Genomic DNA, 18,054 nt, shown 5'->3' on the forward strand with positions numbered 1-18,054 from the left:
CCAGCTACACAACCCACCCAGTGACTCAGACCAGCTACACAACCCACTCAGAGACTATCAGACCAGCTACACAACCCACCCAGAGACTTTCAGACCAGCTAAACAACCCACCCAGAGACTATCAAACCACACGCTATCAATCAGTCAATCAATAAATCAAATATATTTGATAAACCCTTTTTACATCAACAGTCGTCACAAAGTGCTACAGATATGCAGCTTAAAACCCCCAAAGCTTAAAACCCCCAAACCAACTACTCAAAAGTAGTGAACTAAATAGGGAATATGGTGCCATTTGGGACACAGACCCAAGTCACTGAGTATCTCAGTGCAGAATGAGATGTTTAATTACAGTATGACCTGGGGTATATTACCAAAAATTAATGAGCATCATTAAACTAGTGGTAACTAAGCCTTCTACTGATTAACCACAGCTGATAAGATCACAAGGCCTGCCTGACACTGGGGGTGTACAGGGTGTGTGTGTGTATGTACACCCACATGCTCTGACGCACGAAGGCATTCTTTTTTTCCCCGTCAACCGTTCCATCACATCTTAAACTTCTTCCGGGGCAGCACTATGACCTTTTCATACTCAATTGCTTTCATTCAGCATGCCATTGCAAAAACAATTATCAGTAGGTTATGTGTAGAAAAGGTGACATAGTGTTGATCACAATGTCAATGTATTATCCTCAATTTCTCAACTGTAGGCTAGCTAACGACTAACGTTAGATGGATATATGGAAATCCTTCAAGAGAGGCAGTGCCAGCAGCTCTGCCAGAGGCCAATCCGGTGAGAAAGGAAGATTTGACCAGTTCAAACAAACAAATTAAAACTTAAACTGATTCAACTTCTTTGGGCTAGGGGGCAGTACACTGAATAACTGCCTGTTACTCAGGCCCAGAGGCTAGGATATAACATAACTGATATGGCAGGGGAAAACCTGAATAGTTTTTTTTCGGAGGTCACAGTCCATTCCAATGGAGGTTTATGGGTCTATATATCAAAATTCCTCATAGATTGCTATGTTTATATGGCATCCACTAGATGTCAACAGTCTTTATACAGGTTTCTTAAAAAACAAGTAGTTGTAGTTTATCCAAGGTGTTGTCATCAGGAAAGGTAGACTTTTGGCGCGCGTGAATGAGGGCGTGCTCTTCGTTATTTTCCTTTCCGACTGAACACCGTTCTTTCCGTCTGAAATATTACCGTTTATTAACATATTAGGGTACCTGAGGATTGGATAGAAACATTGTTTCACTTGTTTGGACGAAGTTTACCGGTAGCTTTTTGGATTCCTTTGTATGCATGTTGAAGGAGTGGATTACTGAAATCAATGGAGCCGACTAAACTGACTTGTTTGGATATAAAGAAGGACTTTATCGAACAAAATTAACATTCATTGTGTAGCTGGGACCCTTGGGATTGCAAACAGAGGAAGATCTTCAAATGTACGGGATTTATTTTATCGCTATTTGTGATTTTTGTGAAGCTGGTGAAGGTTGAAAAAGTATTTTGATGTGGGGCGCTGTCCTCAGATAATGACATGGTATGCTTTCTCAATAAAGCCTTTTTGAAATATGACAACGCAGTTGGATTAACAAGAAGTTAAGCTTTAAAATGATGTATGACACTTGTACGTTCATGAATGTTTAATATTACGATTTTGTAATTTGAATTTGGCGCTCTCCAATTTCACCGAATGTTGTCGGAATTATCCCGCTAGTGGGAAACCTAGCCCAAAGAAGTTTACATCACTTATTAAGCATTGAGTTATTGTAAATATGAGTTCAATAACAATGCATGTCAAAATACAGGAGACAAGAATGAGGGAAAGAAGCTGGAGGCTGACAGGGCTGAGGGAGCATGTCTGAGGAAGGTTAGTGATAAAAAAGCAACTACATGTTTAAGCTTTTAGCTACATTTGTACAGCATATGACAGCAAATGTCTTACATTTGTTAGGCATAAATAAATGATGTTCATGATATCTTAAAGGGTCATGCAGAAAGAGAGGCTTCTATGAAAGGCAAAGATCAACATGCGAGATGTATAAGTGAGAGAGATCAAGCATGCCCAGAGAAAGAGGGACAGCGAACAGATCCAGAGAGAGAGGGATGACAAACAGATCCAGAGAGAGAGAGAGACAACAAACAGATCCAGAGAGAGAGACAACAAAGATATCCAGAGAGAGAGAGACAACAAACAGATCCAGAGAGAGAGAGAGACAACAAACAGATCCAGAGAGAGAGACAACAAAGATATCCAGAGAGAGAGAGACAACAAACAGATCCAGAGAGAGAGAGAGACAACAAACAGATCCAGAGAGAGAGAGAGACAACAAACAGATCCAGAGAGAGAAACAACAATCAGATCCAGAGAGAGAGACAACAAACAGATCCAGAGAGAGACAACAAACAGATCGAGAGAGAGAGACAACAAACAGATCAAGAGAGAGAGACAACAAACAGATCCAGAAAGAGAGAGAGACAACGAACAGATCCAGAGAGAGAGAGAGAGAGACAACAAACAGATCCAGAGAGAGAGAGAGACAACAAACAGATCCAGAGAGAGAGAGACAACAAACAGATCCAAAGAGAGAGAGAGAGACAACAAACAGATCCAGAGAGAGACAACAAACAGATCCAGAGAGAGAGAGAGACAACAAACAGATCCAAAGAGAGAGACAACAAACAGATCCAGAGAGAGAGTGAGACAACAAACAGATCCAGAGAGAGACAGCAAACAGATGCAGAGAGAGAGCGAGAGAGACAACAAACAGATCCAGAGAGAGAGACAACAAACAGATCCAGAAAGATAGAGAGACAACGAACATATCCAGAGAGAGAGAGAGAGACAACAAACAGATCCAGGGAGAGAGAGAGAGACAACAAATAGATCCAGAGAGAGAGAGACAACAAACAGATCCAAAGAGAGAGAGAGAGAGAACAGACAGATCCAGAGAGAGACAACAAACAGATCCAGAGAGAGAGAGAGACAACAAACAGATCCAGAGAGAGAGACAACAAACAGATCCAGAGAGAGAGTGAGACAACAAACAGATCCAGAGAGAAACAACAAACAGATCCAGAGAGAGAGAGAGAGACAACAAACAGATCCAGAGAGAGAGACAACAAACAGATCCAGATAGAGAGAGAGAGAGAGAGACAACAAACAGATCCAGAGAGGGAGGGACAACAAACAGATCCAGAGAGAGAGAGGGACAATAAACAGATCCAGAGAGAGAGAGACAACAAACAGATCCAGAGAGAGATAGACAACAAACAGATCCAGAGAGAGAGAGAGACAACAAACAGATCCAGAGAGAGAGAGAGAGACAACAAACAGATCCAGAGAGAGAGAGAGGGACAACAAACATATCCAGAGAAAGAGAGACAACAAACAGATCCAGAGAGAGAGAGAGAGAGAGACAACAAACAGATCCAGAGAGAGAGACAACAACCAGATCCAGAGAGAGAGAGAGACAACAAACAGATCCAGAGAGAGAGACAACAAACAGATCCAGAGAGAGAGACAACAAACAGATCCAGAGAGAGACAACAAACAGATCCAGAGAGAGAGAGGGACAACAAACATATCCAGAGAGAGAGAGACAACAAACAGATCCAGAGAGAGAAAGAGACAACAAACAGACCCAGAGAGAGAGAGAGAAAGAGAGACAACAAACAGATCCAGAGAGAGAGAGAGAACAAACAGATCCAGAGAGAGACAACAAACAGATCCAGAGAGAGAGAGAGACAACAAACAGATCCAGAGAGAGAGAGACAACAAACAGATCCAGAGAGAGACAACAAACAGATCCAGAGAGAGAGAGAGACAACAAACAGATCCAAAGAGAGAGACAACAAACAGATCCAGAGAGAGAGTGAGACAACAAACAGATCCAGAGAGAGACAGCAAACAGATGCAGAGAGAGAGCGAGAGAGACAACAAACAGATCCAGAGAGAGAGACAACAAACAGATCCAGAAAGATAGAGAGACAACGAACATATCCAGAGAGAGAGAGAGAGACAACAAACAGATCCAGGGAGAGAGAGAGAGACAACAAATAGATCCAGAGAGAGAGAGACAACAAACAGATCCAAAGAGAGAGAGAGAGAGAACAGACAGATCCAGAGAGAGACAACAAACAGATCCAGAGAGAGAGAGAGACAACAAACAGATCCAGAGAGAGAGACAACAAACAGATCCAGAGAGAGAGAGAGAGACAACAAACAGATCCAGAGAGAGAGACAACAATCAGATCCAGATAGAGAGAGAGAGAGAGAGACAACAAACAGATCCAGAGAGGTAGGGACAACAAACAGATCCAGAGAGAGAGAGAGGGACAATAAACAGATCCAGAGAGAGAGAGAGGGACAACAAACAGATCCAGAGAGAGAGAGAGAGACAACAAACAGATCCAGAGAGAGAGAGAGGGACAACAAACATATCCAGAGAAAGAGAGACAACAAACAGATCCAGAGAGAGAGAGAGAGAGAGACAACAAACAGATCCAGAGAGAGAGACAACAACTAGATCCAGAGAGAGAGAGAGACAACAAACAGATCCAGAGAGAGAGACAACAAACAGATCCAGAGAGAGAGACAACAAACAGATCCAGAGAGAGACAACAAACAGATCCAGAGAGAGAGAGGGACAACAAACATATCCAGAGAGAGAGAGACAACAAACAGATCCAGAGAGAGAGAGAGACAACAAACAGATCCAGGGAGAGAGAGAGAGACAACAAATAGATCCAGAGAGAGAGAGACAACAAACAGATCCAGAGAGAGACAACAAACAGATCCAGAGAGAGAGAGAGACAACAAACAGATCCAGAGAGAGAGAGACAACAAACAGATCCAGAGAGAGAGAGAGAGAGAGAGAGAGACAACAAACAGATCCAGAGAGGGAGGGACAACAAACAGATCCAGAGAGAGAGAGAGAGAGAGAACAAACAGATCCAGAGAGAGAGACAACAAACAGATCCAGAGAGAGAGAGAGAGACAACAAACAGATCCAGAGAGAGAGAGACAACAAACAGATCCAGAGAGAGACAACAAACAGATCCAGAGAGAGAGAGAGAGAGACAACAAACAGATCCAGAGAGAGAGAGACAACAAACAGATCCAGAGAGAGAGAGAGAGAGAGAGAGAGACAACAAACAGATCCAGAGAGGGAGGGACAACAAACAGATCCAGAGAGAGAGAGAGAGAGAGAGAACAAACAGATCCAGAGAGAGAGACAACAAACAGATCCAGAGAGAGAGAGAGAGACAAAAAACAGATCCAGAGAGAGAGAGACAACAAACAGATCCAGAGAGAGAGAGACAACAAACAGATCCAGAGAGAGAGGGACAACAAAGAGATCCAGAGAGAGAGACAACAAACAGATCCAGAGAGAGAGGGAGAGAGACAACAAACAGATCCAGAGAGAGAGACAACAAACAGATCCAGAGAGAGAGAGAGACAACAAACAGATCCAGAGAGAGACAACAAACAGATGCAGAGAGAGAGAGAGAGGGACAACAAACAGATCCAGAGAGAGAGGGACAACAAACAGATCCAGAGAAAGGGACAACAAACAGATCCAGAGAGAGAGAGACAACAAACAGATCCAGAGAGAGAGACAACAAACAGATCCAGAGAGAGAGAGAGAGAACAAACAGATCCAGAGAGAGAGAGAGAGAGACAACATACAGATCCAGAGAGAGAGACAACAAACAGATCCAGAGAGAGAGAGAGACAACGAACAGATCCAGAGAGAGAGACAACAAACAGATCCAGAGAGAGAGAGAGAGAGACAACAAACAGATCCAGAGAGAGAGAGAGAGAGAGACAACAAACAGATCCAGAGAGAGAGAGAGAGAGAGAGACAACAAACAGATCCAGAGAGGGAGAGAGACAACAAACAGATCCAGAGAGAGACAACAAACAGATCCAGAGAGAGAGAGAGAGACAACAAACAGATCCAGAGAGAGAGAGACAACAAACAGATCCAGAGAGAGAGAGAGAGAGCGACAACAAACAGATCCAGAGAGGGAGGGACAACAAACAGATCCAGAGAGAGAGAGAGAAAACAAACAGATCCAGAGAGGGAGAGACAACAAACAGATCCAGAGAGAGAGAGAGGGACAACAAACAGATCCAGAGAGAGAGAGAGAACAAACAGACACAGAGAGAGAGAGACAACAAACAGATCCAGAGAGAGAGAGACAACAAACAGATCCAGAGAGAGACAACAAACAGATCCAGAGGGGGAGAGACAACTAGCAGTAATGGGAACATTGCTCAGATTTAAACATCTGCCCATGCTAGTGATATTGCATAGAGAAGGGCGTATCTGAGAAGATTTGTTGCGGTCACCTCAATGTTAGGAAGACAGGGACTCTCTTTCCGTGCCAATTATGAATCTAGTGAAAGCACAAATAGAGGGAACTTTCTTGAATGTATGGAGGTTTTGAAGGAGTTTGACCCTTTCTGGCAAATGTACAATACTCCATGAAATGCGATGTACAGTGCCTTGCGAAAGTATTCGGCCCCCTTGAACTTTGCGACCTTTTGCCACATTTCAGGCTTCAAACATAAAGATATAAAACTGTATTTTTTTGTGAAGAATCAACAACAAGTGGGACACAATCATGAAGTGGAACGACAATTATTGGATATTTCAAACTTTTTAACAAATCAAAAACTGAAAAATTGGGCGTGCAAAATTATTCAACCCCTTTACTTTCAGTGCAGCAAACTCTCTCTAGAAGTTCAGTGAGGATCTCTGAATGATCCAATGTTGACCTAAATGACTAATGATGATAAATACAATCCACCTGTGTGTAATCAAGTCTCCGTATAAATGCACCTGCACTGTGATAGTCTCAGAGGTCCGTTAAAAGCGCAGAGAGCATCATGAAGAACAAGGAACACACCAGGCAGGTCCGAGATACTGTTGTGAAGACGTTTAAAGCCGGATTTGGATACAAAAAGATTTCCAAAGCTTTAAACATCCCAAGGAGCACTGTGCAAGCGATAATATTGAAATGGAAGGAGCTCTGTTTCTACTCCTCTCTCTGTCTCTCTCCTCTCTCTCCCCCTCTCTGTTTCTACTCCTCTCTCTGTCTCTCTCCTCTCTCTCCCCCTCTCTGTTTCTACTCCTCTCTCTGTCTCTCTCCTCTCTCTCCCCCTCTCTGTTTCTACTCCTCTCTCTGGCTCTCTCCTCTTTCTCCCCCTCTCTGTTTCTACTCCTATCTGTCTCTCTCCTCTCTCTCCCCCTCTCTGTTTCTACTCTTCTCTCTGTCTCTCTCCTCTCTCTCCCCCTCTCTGTTTCTACTCCTCTCTCTGTCTCTCTCCTCTCTCTCCCCCTCTCTGTTCTACTCCTCTCTCTGTCTCTCTCCTCTCTCTCCCCCTCTCTGTTTCTACTCCTCTCTTTGTCTCTCTCCTCTCTCTCCCCCTCTCTGTTTCTACTCCTCTCTCTGGCTCTCTCCTCTTTCTCCCCCTCTCTGTTTCTACTCCTCTCTCTGTCTCTCTCCTCTCTCTCCCCCTCTCTGTTTCTACTCCTCTCTCTGTCTCTCTCCTCTCTCTCCCCCTCTCTTTATCATGTCTCAGCAGTTAATCATCTCCTCTTTATATAACAATCTATTCCCTGTGAACTCTGTTATGAAAGCTGCTACAGACACCCAACCCAACCCAACCCCTATCCTCCTTACACTATCAACCCTCACTATTTTTCTATTTTATTCCACACTATTTCTTCTGTGGCATATTTTTACCCTCACTCCTCTTTTATCTGTCATTTTCTTTAACTTCCATCATCCATTTCCTCTCACTGCTCTGTCATTCTTCTCTTCTTCCACTGTTTCTTCTCTTATCCTTCATCTCTCTCTTCTTTCTCTCTTCCATCCCCGACTGTTTCCCCTCTCCATTATTTACTTATAATTCCTTGGTCTATACGTTCACACTCACACGCACACGCACCCCCCCACACACACCCACACCCACACACACACCCACACCCACACGCACCCCCCCCACACACCCACACTCACTCACTCACTCACTCACTCACTCACTCACTCACTCAGCTCCCCTGGTGTGTAACCAGCATTCTAATGAAGAACCAATGCACCCCATACACATTCATTTCTCTCCTCTTCCTCCACCAACCTCTCTCCTCCTCTTCCTCCTTCCCTCTATTATCTCATACAGCCACCAGCTGGAGGAAGCAGAGAGAGTTGTGGCCAATTAGAGAAATAGGGTGCTGAAAGTTGGCTAATTATCACTAATTCACAAACAAAATGGTTGCTCTACCATAGACAGACACACACAGACACACACACAAACACACACACACTCAATTAGTCTCAGCTATATTTACTGCCAGGCAATATGCTGATTGCGTTAGTGAAGCTCATTATTGCATAATGACACAGGACAGAGTTTGTGCGTGTGGGTGTGTTTGTGTGTGTGTGTGTGTGTGTGTGTGTGTGTGTGTGTGTGTGTGTGTGTGTGTGTACATGTATGTGTTTGTGTGTGTAGCATCCATCTATGTTTGCTACCTTCTACTCTAGGGCCCAACTCAGTCTCCGAGTGATAGAACGCTGTGTATACCACAGCAAGGACAAAAGAGGTAGCAGGAGTGAGAGAGAGAAAACAGAAGGAGAGAGGGAGGATGAGAGAGAAACATAATGATAGCGGGACAACAGAATGAGAGGAACAGAATGAGAGAGGAACAGAAGGAGAGAGGGAGAACAGAAGGAGAGAGGAACATGATGAGAGAGAAACAGAATGATAGAGGGACAACAGAATGAGAGGAACAGAATGAGAGAGGAACAGAAGGAGAGAGGGAGAACAGAAGGAGAGCGGGAGAACAGAAGGAGAGAGGAACAGAATGAGAGAGGAACAGAAGGAGAGAGGGAGAACTGAATGAAAGAGGTAGAACAGGAGAGAGGGAAAACTATGAGAGAGGAACAGAAGGAGAGAGGAATAGAAGGAGAGAGGGAGAACAGCAGGAGAGAGGGAGAACAGCAGGAGAGAGGGAGAACAGAAGGAGAGAGGGAGAACAGAATGAGAGAGGAACAGAAGGAGAGAGGAACAGAAGGAGAGAGGGAGAACAGAAGGAGAGAGGGAGAACAGAAGGAGAGAGGGAGAACAGAAGGAGAGATGGAGAACAGAATGAGAGATGGAAAACAGAAGGAGAGAGGGGAAACAGAAGGACAGACGGGAAACAGAGGTAGTACTGAATCTATAGTACTAAATATGTAGTACTGAATTTGGTGTACTAAATCTGTAGTACTGAATCTGTAGTACTAAATCTGTAGTACTGAATATGTCATACTAAATCAGTAGTACTGAATCTGTAGTACTGAATCTGTAGTACTGAATCTGTAGTACTAAATCTGTAGTACTAAATCTGTAGTACTGAATCTGTAGTACTGAATCTGTAGTACTAAATCTGTAGTACTGAATCTGTAGTACTGAATCTGTAGAACTGAATCTGTAGTACTGAATCTGTAGTACTAAATCTGTAGTACTGAATCTGTAGTACTGAATCTGTAGTACTAAGTCTGTAGTACTGAATCTGTAGTACTGAATCTGTAATTTTTCCAACAATTGTTTACAGACAGATTATTTAACCTTTTGTGACTAGGGGGCAGTATTTTCATTTTTTGGAAAAATAACGTTCCCGTAGTAAACGGGATATTTTGTCAGGACAAGATGCTAGAATATGCATATAATTGACAGCTTAGGATAGAAAACACTCTAAAGTTTCCAAAACTGTAAAAATATTGTCTGTGAGTATAACAGAACTGATGTTGCAGGCGAAAGCCTGACAAAAATCCAATCCGGAAGTGTCTCATGTTTTGAAAGCGCTGCGTTCCAATGCGTCCCTATTGAGCAGTGAATGGGCTATCAACCAGATTACTCTTTCTCCGTATTCCCGAAGGTGTCTACAGCATTGTGACGTAGTTTTACGCATTTATGTTGAAGAAAACCCGTAAGCGGCTACATTGCGCAAGTGGTCACCTGATGGCTCCCAGAGTGACTCTCGCGTAAAATACAGAGGTAGCCATTATTAAAATCGGTCCTACTAAAAAAACAATTGTCCCGGCGGATATATTATTGAATAGATATTTGAAAAACACCTTGAGGATTGATTATAAACAACGTTTGCCATGTTTCTGTCGATATTATGGAGCTAATTTTTTATATTTTTCGATGTTTTCGTGACTGCAATTTCCGGGCGATTTCACAGCCAAACGTGAAGAACAAACGGAGCTATTTCGCCTACAAAAATAATATTTTGGGAAAAAAGGAACATTTGCTATCTAACTGGGAGTCTCGTGAGTGAAAAAATCAGAAGCTCATCAAAGGTAAACGATTTAATTTGATTGCTTTTCTGATTTCCAAGTTACCTGCTGCTAGCTGGACAAAATGCTATGCTAGGCTATCGATAAACTTACACAAGTGCTTGTCTAGCTTTGGTTGTAAAGCATATTTAGAAAATCTGAGATGACAAGGTGATTAACAAAAGGCTAAGCTGTGTCTCAATATATTTAATTTGTGATTTTCATGAATAGGAATATTTTCTAGGAATATTTATGTCCGTTGCGTTATGCTAATTAGTGTCAGTCGATGATTACGCTCCCACATGCGGGATGGGTAGTCACTAGAGGTTTAACTTACAATTCACTGCATCACAATTCCAGTGGGTCAGAAGTTTACATACACTGAGTTGACTGCTTTAAACAGCTTGGAAAATTCCAGAAAATTATGTCATTGCTTTAGAAGCTTCTGATAGGCTAATTGACATAATTTGAGTCAATTGGAGATGTACCTGTGGATGTATTTCAAGGACTACCTTCAAACTCAGTGCCTCTTCGCTTGACATTATGGGAAAATCAAAAGAAATCAGCCAAGACCTCAGAAAAAAATTGTAGACCACAAGTCTGGTTCATCCTTGGGAGCAATTTCCAAATGCCTGAAGGTACCACATTCATCTGTACAAACAATAGTACGCAAGTATAAACACCATGGGACCAAGCAGCTGTCAGACGTGTTCTGTCTCCTAGAGATGAACGTACTTTGGTGCGAAAATTGCAAATCAATCCCAGAACAACAGCAAAGGACCTTGTAAAGGTGCTGGAGGAAACAGGTACAAAAGTATCTATATGCACAGGAAAACTAGTTATATATCGACATAACCTGAAAGGCCGCTCAGCAAGGAAGAAGCCACTGCTGCAAAACCACCATTAAAAAGCCAGGCTATGGTTTGCAACTGCTCATGGGGACAAAGATCATACTTTTTGGAGAAATGTCCTCTGGTTTGATGAAACAAAATAGAAATGTTTGGCCATAATGTCCATCGTTATGGAAAAAGGGGGAGGCTTGCAAGCCGAAGAACACCATCCCAACCGTGAAGCACGGGGGTGGCAGCATCATGCTGTGGAGGTGCTTTGCTGCAGGAGGGACTGGTGCACTTCACAAAATAGATGGCATCATGAGGTAGGAAAATTACGTGGATATATTGAAGCAACATCAGTAAGGAAGTTAAAGCTTGGTTGCAAATGGGTCTTCCAAATGGACAATGACCCCAAGCATACTTCCAAAGTTGTGGCAAAATGGCTTAACCTCTAGCGTCGAGCAAACCTGTATCTGGGAGGGTAATCATAGCCTCAAGCTCATTACCATAACGCAATGTTAACTATTCATGAAAATCGCAAATGAAATGAAATAAATATATTCACTCACAAGCTTAGCCTTTTGTTAACAACACTGTCATCTCAGATTTTCAAAATATGCTTTTCAACCATAGCTACACAAGCATTTGTGTAAGAGTATTGATAGCCTAGCATAGCATTAAGCCTAGCATTCAGCAGGCAACATTTTCACAAAAACAAGAAAAGCATTCAAATAAAATCATTTACCTTTGAAGAACTTCGGATCTTTTCAATGACGAGACTCTCAGTTAGATAGCAAATGTTCATCTTTTCCAAAAATATTATTTGTGTAGGAGAAATCGCTCCGTTTTGTTCATCACGTTTAGCTAAGAAAAAAATCTGAAAATGCAGTCTCTACAACGCCAAACTTTTTACCAAATTAACTCCATAATATCGACATAAACATGGCAAACGTTGTTTAGAATCAATCCTGAAGGTGTTTTTCACATATCTATTCGATGATAAATCATTTGTGGCAGTTGGGTTTCTCCTCGGAAGCAAACGGAAAAATACACGCAGCTGGAGATTACGCAATAATTGCGACGGAGGACACCAAGCGAGCACCTGGTAGATGTAGTGTAAAATGGTCAATCTTCCAATGATATGCCTACAAATACGTCACAATGCTGTCGACACTATGGGGAAACGACAGAAAGTCTAAGCTCATTCGTGGCCCATTCACAGCCATATAAGGAGACATTGGAACACAGTGCCTTCAAAATCTGGGGCACTTCCTGTTTGAAATTTCATCTTGGTTTCGCCTGTAGTATCAGTTCTGTGGCAGGGTAGTAGAGAAAAAGTGTTTAGTGGAAAGAGCAGGAGGTTATCACATACTCTGATGGTATCAGTGTCACAACAACAAACTACTTGAAGAAATACACACACATTATTCTGTGCACACACACACAAAAGAACACTGAGACAAAGACATACGGTCCGGAAGGATTAACCAAGAGGATGAGGAGGCATTTCTACGTCTTTGTGAGTAGGAAGGTTTTGTCACATGTCTGTGAGTCTTTAAACTCCACTGGATAACTGAATGGGTGCCTCAATAAGACCTGTCTGTCTGTCTGTCTGTCTGTCTGTCTGTCTGTCTGTCTGTCTGTCTGTCTGTCTGTCTGCCTGCCTGCCTGCCTGCCTGCCTGCCTGTCTGTCTGTCTGTCTGTCTGTCTGTCTGCCTGCCTGCCTGCCTGCCTGCCTGCCTGTCTGCCTGCCTGCCTGCCTGCCTGCCTGCCTGCCTGCCTGCCTGCCTGTCTGTCTGTCTGTCTGTGTGTACACAGTGTCATACACAGTGTTTGGGGAAGCTACTCTGAAATCATAGTTTATCAACCTACCAATTACTTTACACTGGAAGAAAGTTAAGCTACATTAAAGCTAGCCTGAAGAGAAATATAGGTTATTAAACTAAAGTTACAAAAAGTAGTTTACTACATCCACAATGAAAGATGATCATATGTAAATGTGAAATGTCATAGACTACAAATTGCAAGAACAGATCACATTGGCTTCATATGGTAACAGAATGTGTAATTTAGGCCATTAAACACAACAACGATGTTTCAAGTGAGAATTAGGCAGGTCTGACGCCGAAAAATAAATGAGATTATAACTACTTCACACATTTTTGCACAAAAAGTGGTGTGTAGTTCCAGAAGTTTGCTACACCACTACATGGCAAAACAGTAATTAACTAAGAAAACACTAGCTAGATTTGAATGTAGTTCAACTCCCACGGAACTACAGCACAACGTAGTTAAATTACTAGTTGAACTACACGTATGTCATATTCCCCAACGTTGGTCGTGCATGACAAAGTTGAGAGAGTGGGCGGCAACGAGATCAGCCATATGTACGCACGAACACTCTCTAACCCACTCTCATCACCTGACCAGCACAAGCCAGATGGTCGCAGACTAGAAATGTGATCTCCCCACACCTCCTTCCTCTCCTCTCTTTCAATCTATCCTTCTCTCTCTGCTCTCTTTCAATCTGTCCTTCTCTCTCTCCTCTCCTCTCTTTCAATCTGTCCTTCTCTCTCTCCTCTCCTCTCTTTCAATCTATCCTCTCTCCTCTCCTCTCTTTCAATCTATCATTCTCTCTCTTGTCTCCTCTCTCTTACTCTATCCTACTCTCTCTCCTCTCTTCTCTCTCACTCTATCCTACTATCTCTCCTCTCTCTCACTCTATCCTAATCTCTCTCCTCTCCTCTGTCTCTCCTCTCCTCTCTCACTATCCTTCTCTCTCTATCCTTCTCTCTCTATCCTTCTCTCTCTCCTCCTCTCTAATACTCAGCAGTGTGAAATAGTAATTCTCAGAGAGACATGAGTTTCCCTCATGCAAACGCAATCAGTTTGAACAGAGACCAGCACATATATACACACACACACGCACACACACACGCACACACACTCGCACTCCTGTCTTTAGTATCATTAAAGTTGAAGTCTGCTATTTTATCAAATAAATTCTACGTGAGTAGAATTAAACTAATCACGTAAATGTAATTAACTAGGAAGTCAGGACACAACGGAACATTTTCAGAATACAAAGTTATAATTTTCAGATATTTTAACATCTGATCAATTATTCTTCTATTAATGAATTATCATTTTTACCTTCGTCAGTCTCACCTAAACGTCGTAAATGGTTGGTTATCTGCACGAACCCAGCCTTTGCTATAAATTATCCATACACCCATTGGCGCAATTATTTATTTATGAACTAATTAAACAATTACAGAATATACATAATAACATTATACCGTCCCTAGTGGACTCAACAAAAACAGTTGGGTTATAACACGATAGAGAAGAGAAGGGGGTTTTGGAAGGAAGACAAAGGAACATGGGTCTCTATAGGACCTGGGAAGCTATTCTCACATGAAGACTAATGCCACTAACGATCGCTCATTCGGAAAAGCAATGCATTGTATTTACGTGAAGCTGGTGGTGAGGCTGGCTCTGGTTTGCCCTGTCCTTTGTGGAATCTTCCGTGTGGTCACGTGGTCTGAGAGGTTCATCTCACTCTGGAGATTCGTCAGTGTTGTCGTACTAGATTTGCTACCTTTCCAGCTGCAGTCTGTTACGCTGTCATCTAGGACTCACTTCTTCTTGAGTCATCAATAGTTCAGAGTTCATACCATTTCACGTGTAGAGCAAGCACCCACGTTTCCTGGCCTGTATGGTTGACATTAGAATTAGCCCTTTTAAACGTGAGGACAAATCCTATTCAGAACTTGAGTGACTTTTCGTTATGTAGAGTGGATATCCAACTATTCGCTTAATTCAATGTGAATTGGGTCACAGGGGCTCTTATAGAAATGTAGGAAAGGGGTTGGTTCATAATTTCCAACCAATGCCTATCCACTTGGGCGTGGCAACTGACTTCGTAGTTAAACTTTACAGGGCAGACAATTTTCTCATTTTAAAAGTTCACATCACATTACATCATTTCGCAAATATTTTCATCTTTACTCATTCATTTTATACAATAATTAGATGCAAAACTCATCACTGAGGTACCTGTATAAACAGAGTTAGGGTAATGTGGCTGTATTGTCTTTCATGAGGTCACAAACATGAAACAAAACGGACCGGGTCGTAGCTGGCTTCTCCACCGACCGTTTACACATTCTCCAGAATAGGAATATTGTTCAGTTCTCAAATTATGGGATGTAATAGAATTGGGGGGGGGGGGGGGGCTCCCATTGTCTTACTGTGAAACTCTCTCCATACTGCATGGCCAGGGAGAGTCTCTTTACGGAATTTATGACATGGGGGTTAAGATATAAAACTGCCCCCTCATCTCCTGTTGTTCACATCTGTGCTAGCCAATTCACTGAAAGGGCTAGCGTCATGACAACACACAACACACACACACACACACACACACACACACACACACACACACACACACACACACACACACACACACACCACACACACACACACACACACACACACACACACACACACACACAAACACACACACACACACACACACACAAGGGAGTCAAGCAGAAAATAGTTTTGGACATGGTGATGAGTGGTGGAGGAGGTGGAGGAGGTGGAGGAGTGGAGGAGGTGGAGGAGGTGGAGGAGGTGGAGGAGTGTAGGAGTGGAGGAGGTGGAGGAGTGGAGGAGGTGGAGGAGGTGGAGGAGTGGAGGAGGTGGAGGAGTGGAGGAGGTGGAGGAGGTGGAGGAGTGGAGGAGGTGGACATGGTGGAGGAGTGGAGGAGGTGGAGGAGGTGGAGGAGGTAGAGGAGGTGGAGGAGTGGAGGAGGTGGAGGAGGTGGAGGTGTGGAGGAGGTGGAGGAGGTGGAGGAGGTGAGGAGGTGGAGGAGGTGGAGGAGTGGAGGAGGTGGAGGAGGTGGAGGAGGTGGAGGAGGTCGAGGAGGTCGAGGAGTGGAGGAGTGGAGGAGGTCGAGGAGTGGAGGAGGTGGAGGAGGTCGAGGAGGTCGAGGAGTGGAGGAGTGGAGGAGTGGAGGAGGTCGAGGAGTGGAGGAGTGGAGGAGGTCGAGGAGTGGAGGAGGTCGAGGAGTGGAGGAGTGGAGGAGGTCGAGGAGTGGAGGAGGTCGAGGAGTGGAGGAGGTGGAGGAGGTGGAGGAGTGGAGGAGGTGGAGGAGGTGGAGGAGTGGAGGAGGTCGAGGAGTGGAGGAGGTGGAGGATGGGCTACTTTTTTAATGTACATGTTTTATGTAACAATCCTTCATGGGGAAGAGACATGTCATTATACTCTGTTATAATACTGGGCATACAACCATCAGAAGAGACATGTCATTATACTCTGTTATAATACTGGGCATACAACCATCAGAAGAGACATGTCATTATACTCTGTTATAATACTGGGCATACAACCATCAGAAGAGACATGTCATTATACTCTGTTATAATACTGGGCATACAACCATCAGAAGAGACATGTCATTATACTCTGTTATAATACTGGGCATACAACCATCAGAAGAGACATGTCATTATACTCTGTTATAATACTGGGCATACAACCATCAGAAGAGACATGTCATTATACTCTGTTATAATACTGGGCATATAACCATCAGAAGAGACATGTCATTATACTCTGTTATAATACTGGGCATACAACCATCAGAAGAGACATGTCATTATACTCTGTTATAATACTGGGCATACAACCATCAGAAGAGACATGTCATTATACTCTGTTATAATACTGGGCATACAACCATCAGAAGAGACATGTCATTATACTCTGTTATAATACTGGGCATACAACCATCAGCCCTCTCTCTATTTACAGTATCTCTCTCTCTGGTTGCATGGTGTCTCTGTGTTGGGTTGCACTATGTCTCCTTAGCATAATCAGCCACTTAGTAGTCCAGGCATGATCAATCTATAGAGGAATAGTCTCCCTCCCTGCTTCAGACATCATCAATCTACACACAGATACACAACAGGGCTGGATGACTTTGGCTAAACTTTACACCAACACACACACGGCTGTATATTTTCTGGGTGATTCAAATATTGACTGGCTTTCGTCAAGCTGCCCACTTCAACAAAAAGTTTGCCTGTAACCTCATTCAGGTTATTAGTCATCCTACCAGGGTAGGTACACACAGCAGAGGAACTAAATCATCAACATGATCACATCGTTACTAATGCTACAGAAATGTGCTTTAGCAGTATCCAGATCCATCTTATGCCTGGATCTATATAGTAGCCACATCTAGGAAAACCAAAGTTACAAAGGCTGGGTCTAATATAGTGGATAAGAGGTCATACAAGACGTTTTGTAGTGATTCCTATGTTATTGGTGTAAAGTATATCTGTTGGTCTGCGGTGTGTAACGAGGCGCAACCAAACACTGCACTTGACACATTTATGAAATTGCATTTTCCAGTTACTAAGTCTGTCTACAATAAAGTGCTACTCTGCCTTTTTAACAACACTATCAACAAGACAGGTCCTACAGGCTCTACTTTTCTCCCACCTGGACTACTGTTCAGTCGTGTGGTCAGGTGCCACAAAGAGGGACCTTGGAAAACTACAATTGTCTTCAGAACAGGGCAGTACGTCTTTCCCTTAAATGTACACGTACAGTGGGCAAAAAAAAGTATTTAGTCAGCCACCAATTGTGCAAGTTCTCCCACTTAAAAATATGAGAGAGGCCTGTAATTTTCATCATAGGTACACTTCAACTATGACAGACAAAATGAGAAAAAAAATCCAGAAAATCACATTGTAGGATTTTTTATGAATTTATTTGCTGGTGTGTAGTGGTCAGAGTAACAGGTGAGGATGATTATCTGTGACATCATCACGCCAGGAGGTGATGTCCCATCACCGGCA

At 43.1% G+C, this 18,054-nt stretch overlaps 1 protein-coding gene across 1 annotated transcript in view; it reads left to right on the forward strand.

Moving 5' to 3' along the window:
* Positions 1 to 735: 735 nt before the first annotated feature.
* The window catches only part of LOC118946005 (ring-infected erythrocyte surface antigen-like), a 65,075-nt gene continuing 47,756 nt past the window's right edge, over positions 736 to 18,054 (forward strand). Inside the window, exon 1 of the mRNA XM_036969672.1 lies at positions 736 to 796. Coding sequence (XP_036825567.1) covers positions 736 to 796 — 61 coding nt within the window. The remainder of the gene's footprint in view (positions 797 to 18,054) is intronic.

This window comes from Oncorhynchus mykiss, chromosome 31 (genome assembly GCF_013265735.2).
Source record: "Oncorhynchus mykiss isolate Arlee chromosome 31, USDA_OmykA_1.1, whole genome shotgun sequence".
Lineage (NCBI taxonomy): Eukaryota > Metazoa > Chordata > Actinopteri > Salmoniformes > Salmonidae > Oncorhynchus > Oncorhynchus mykiss.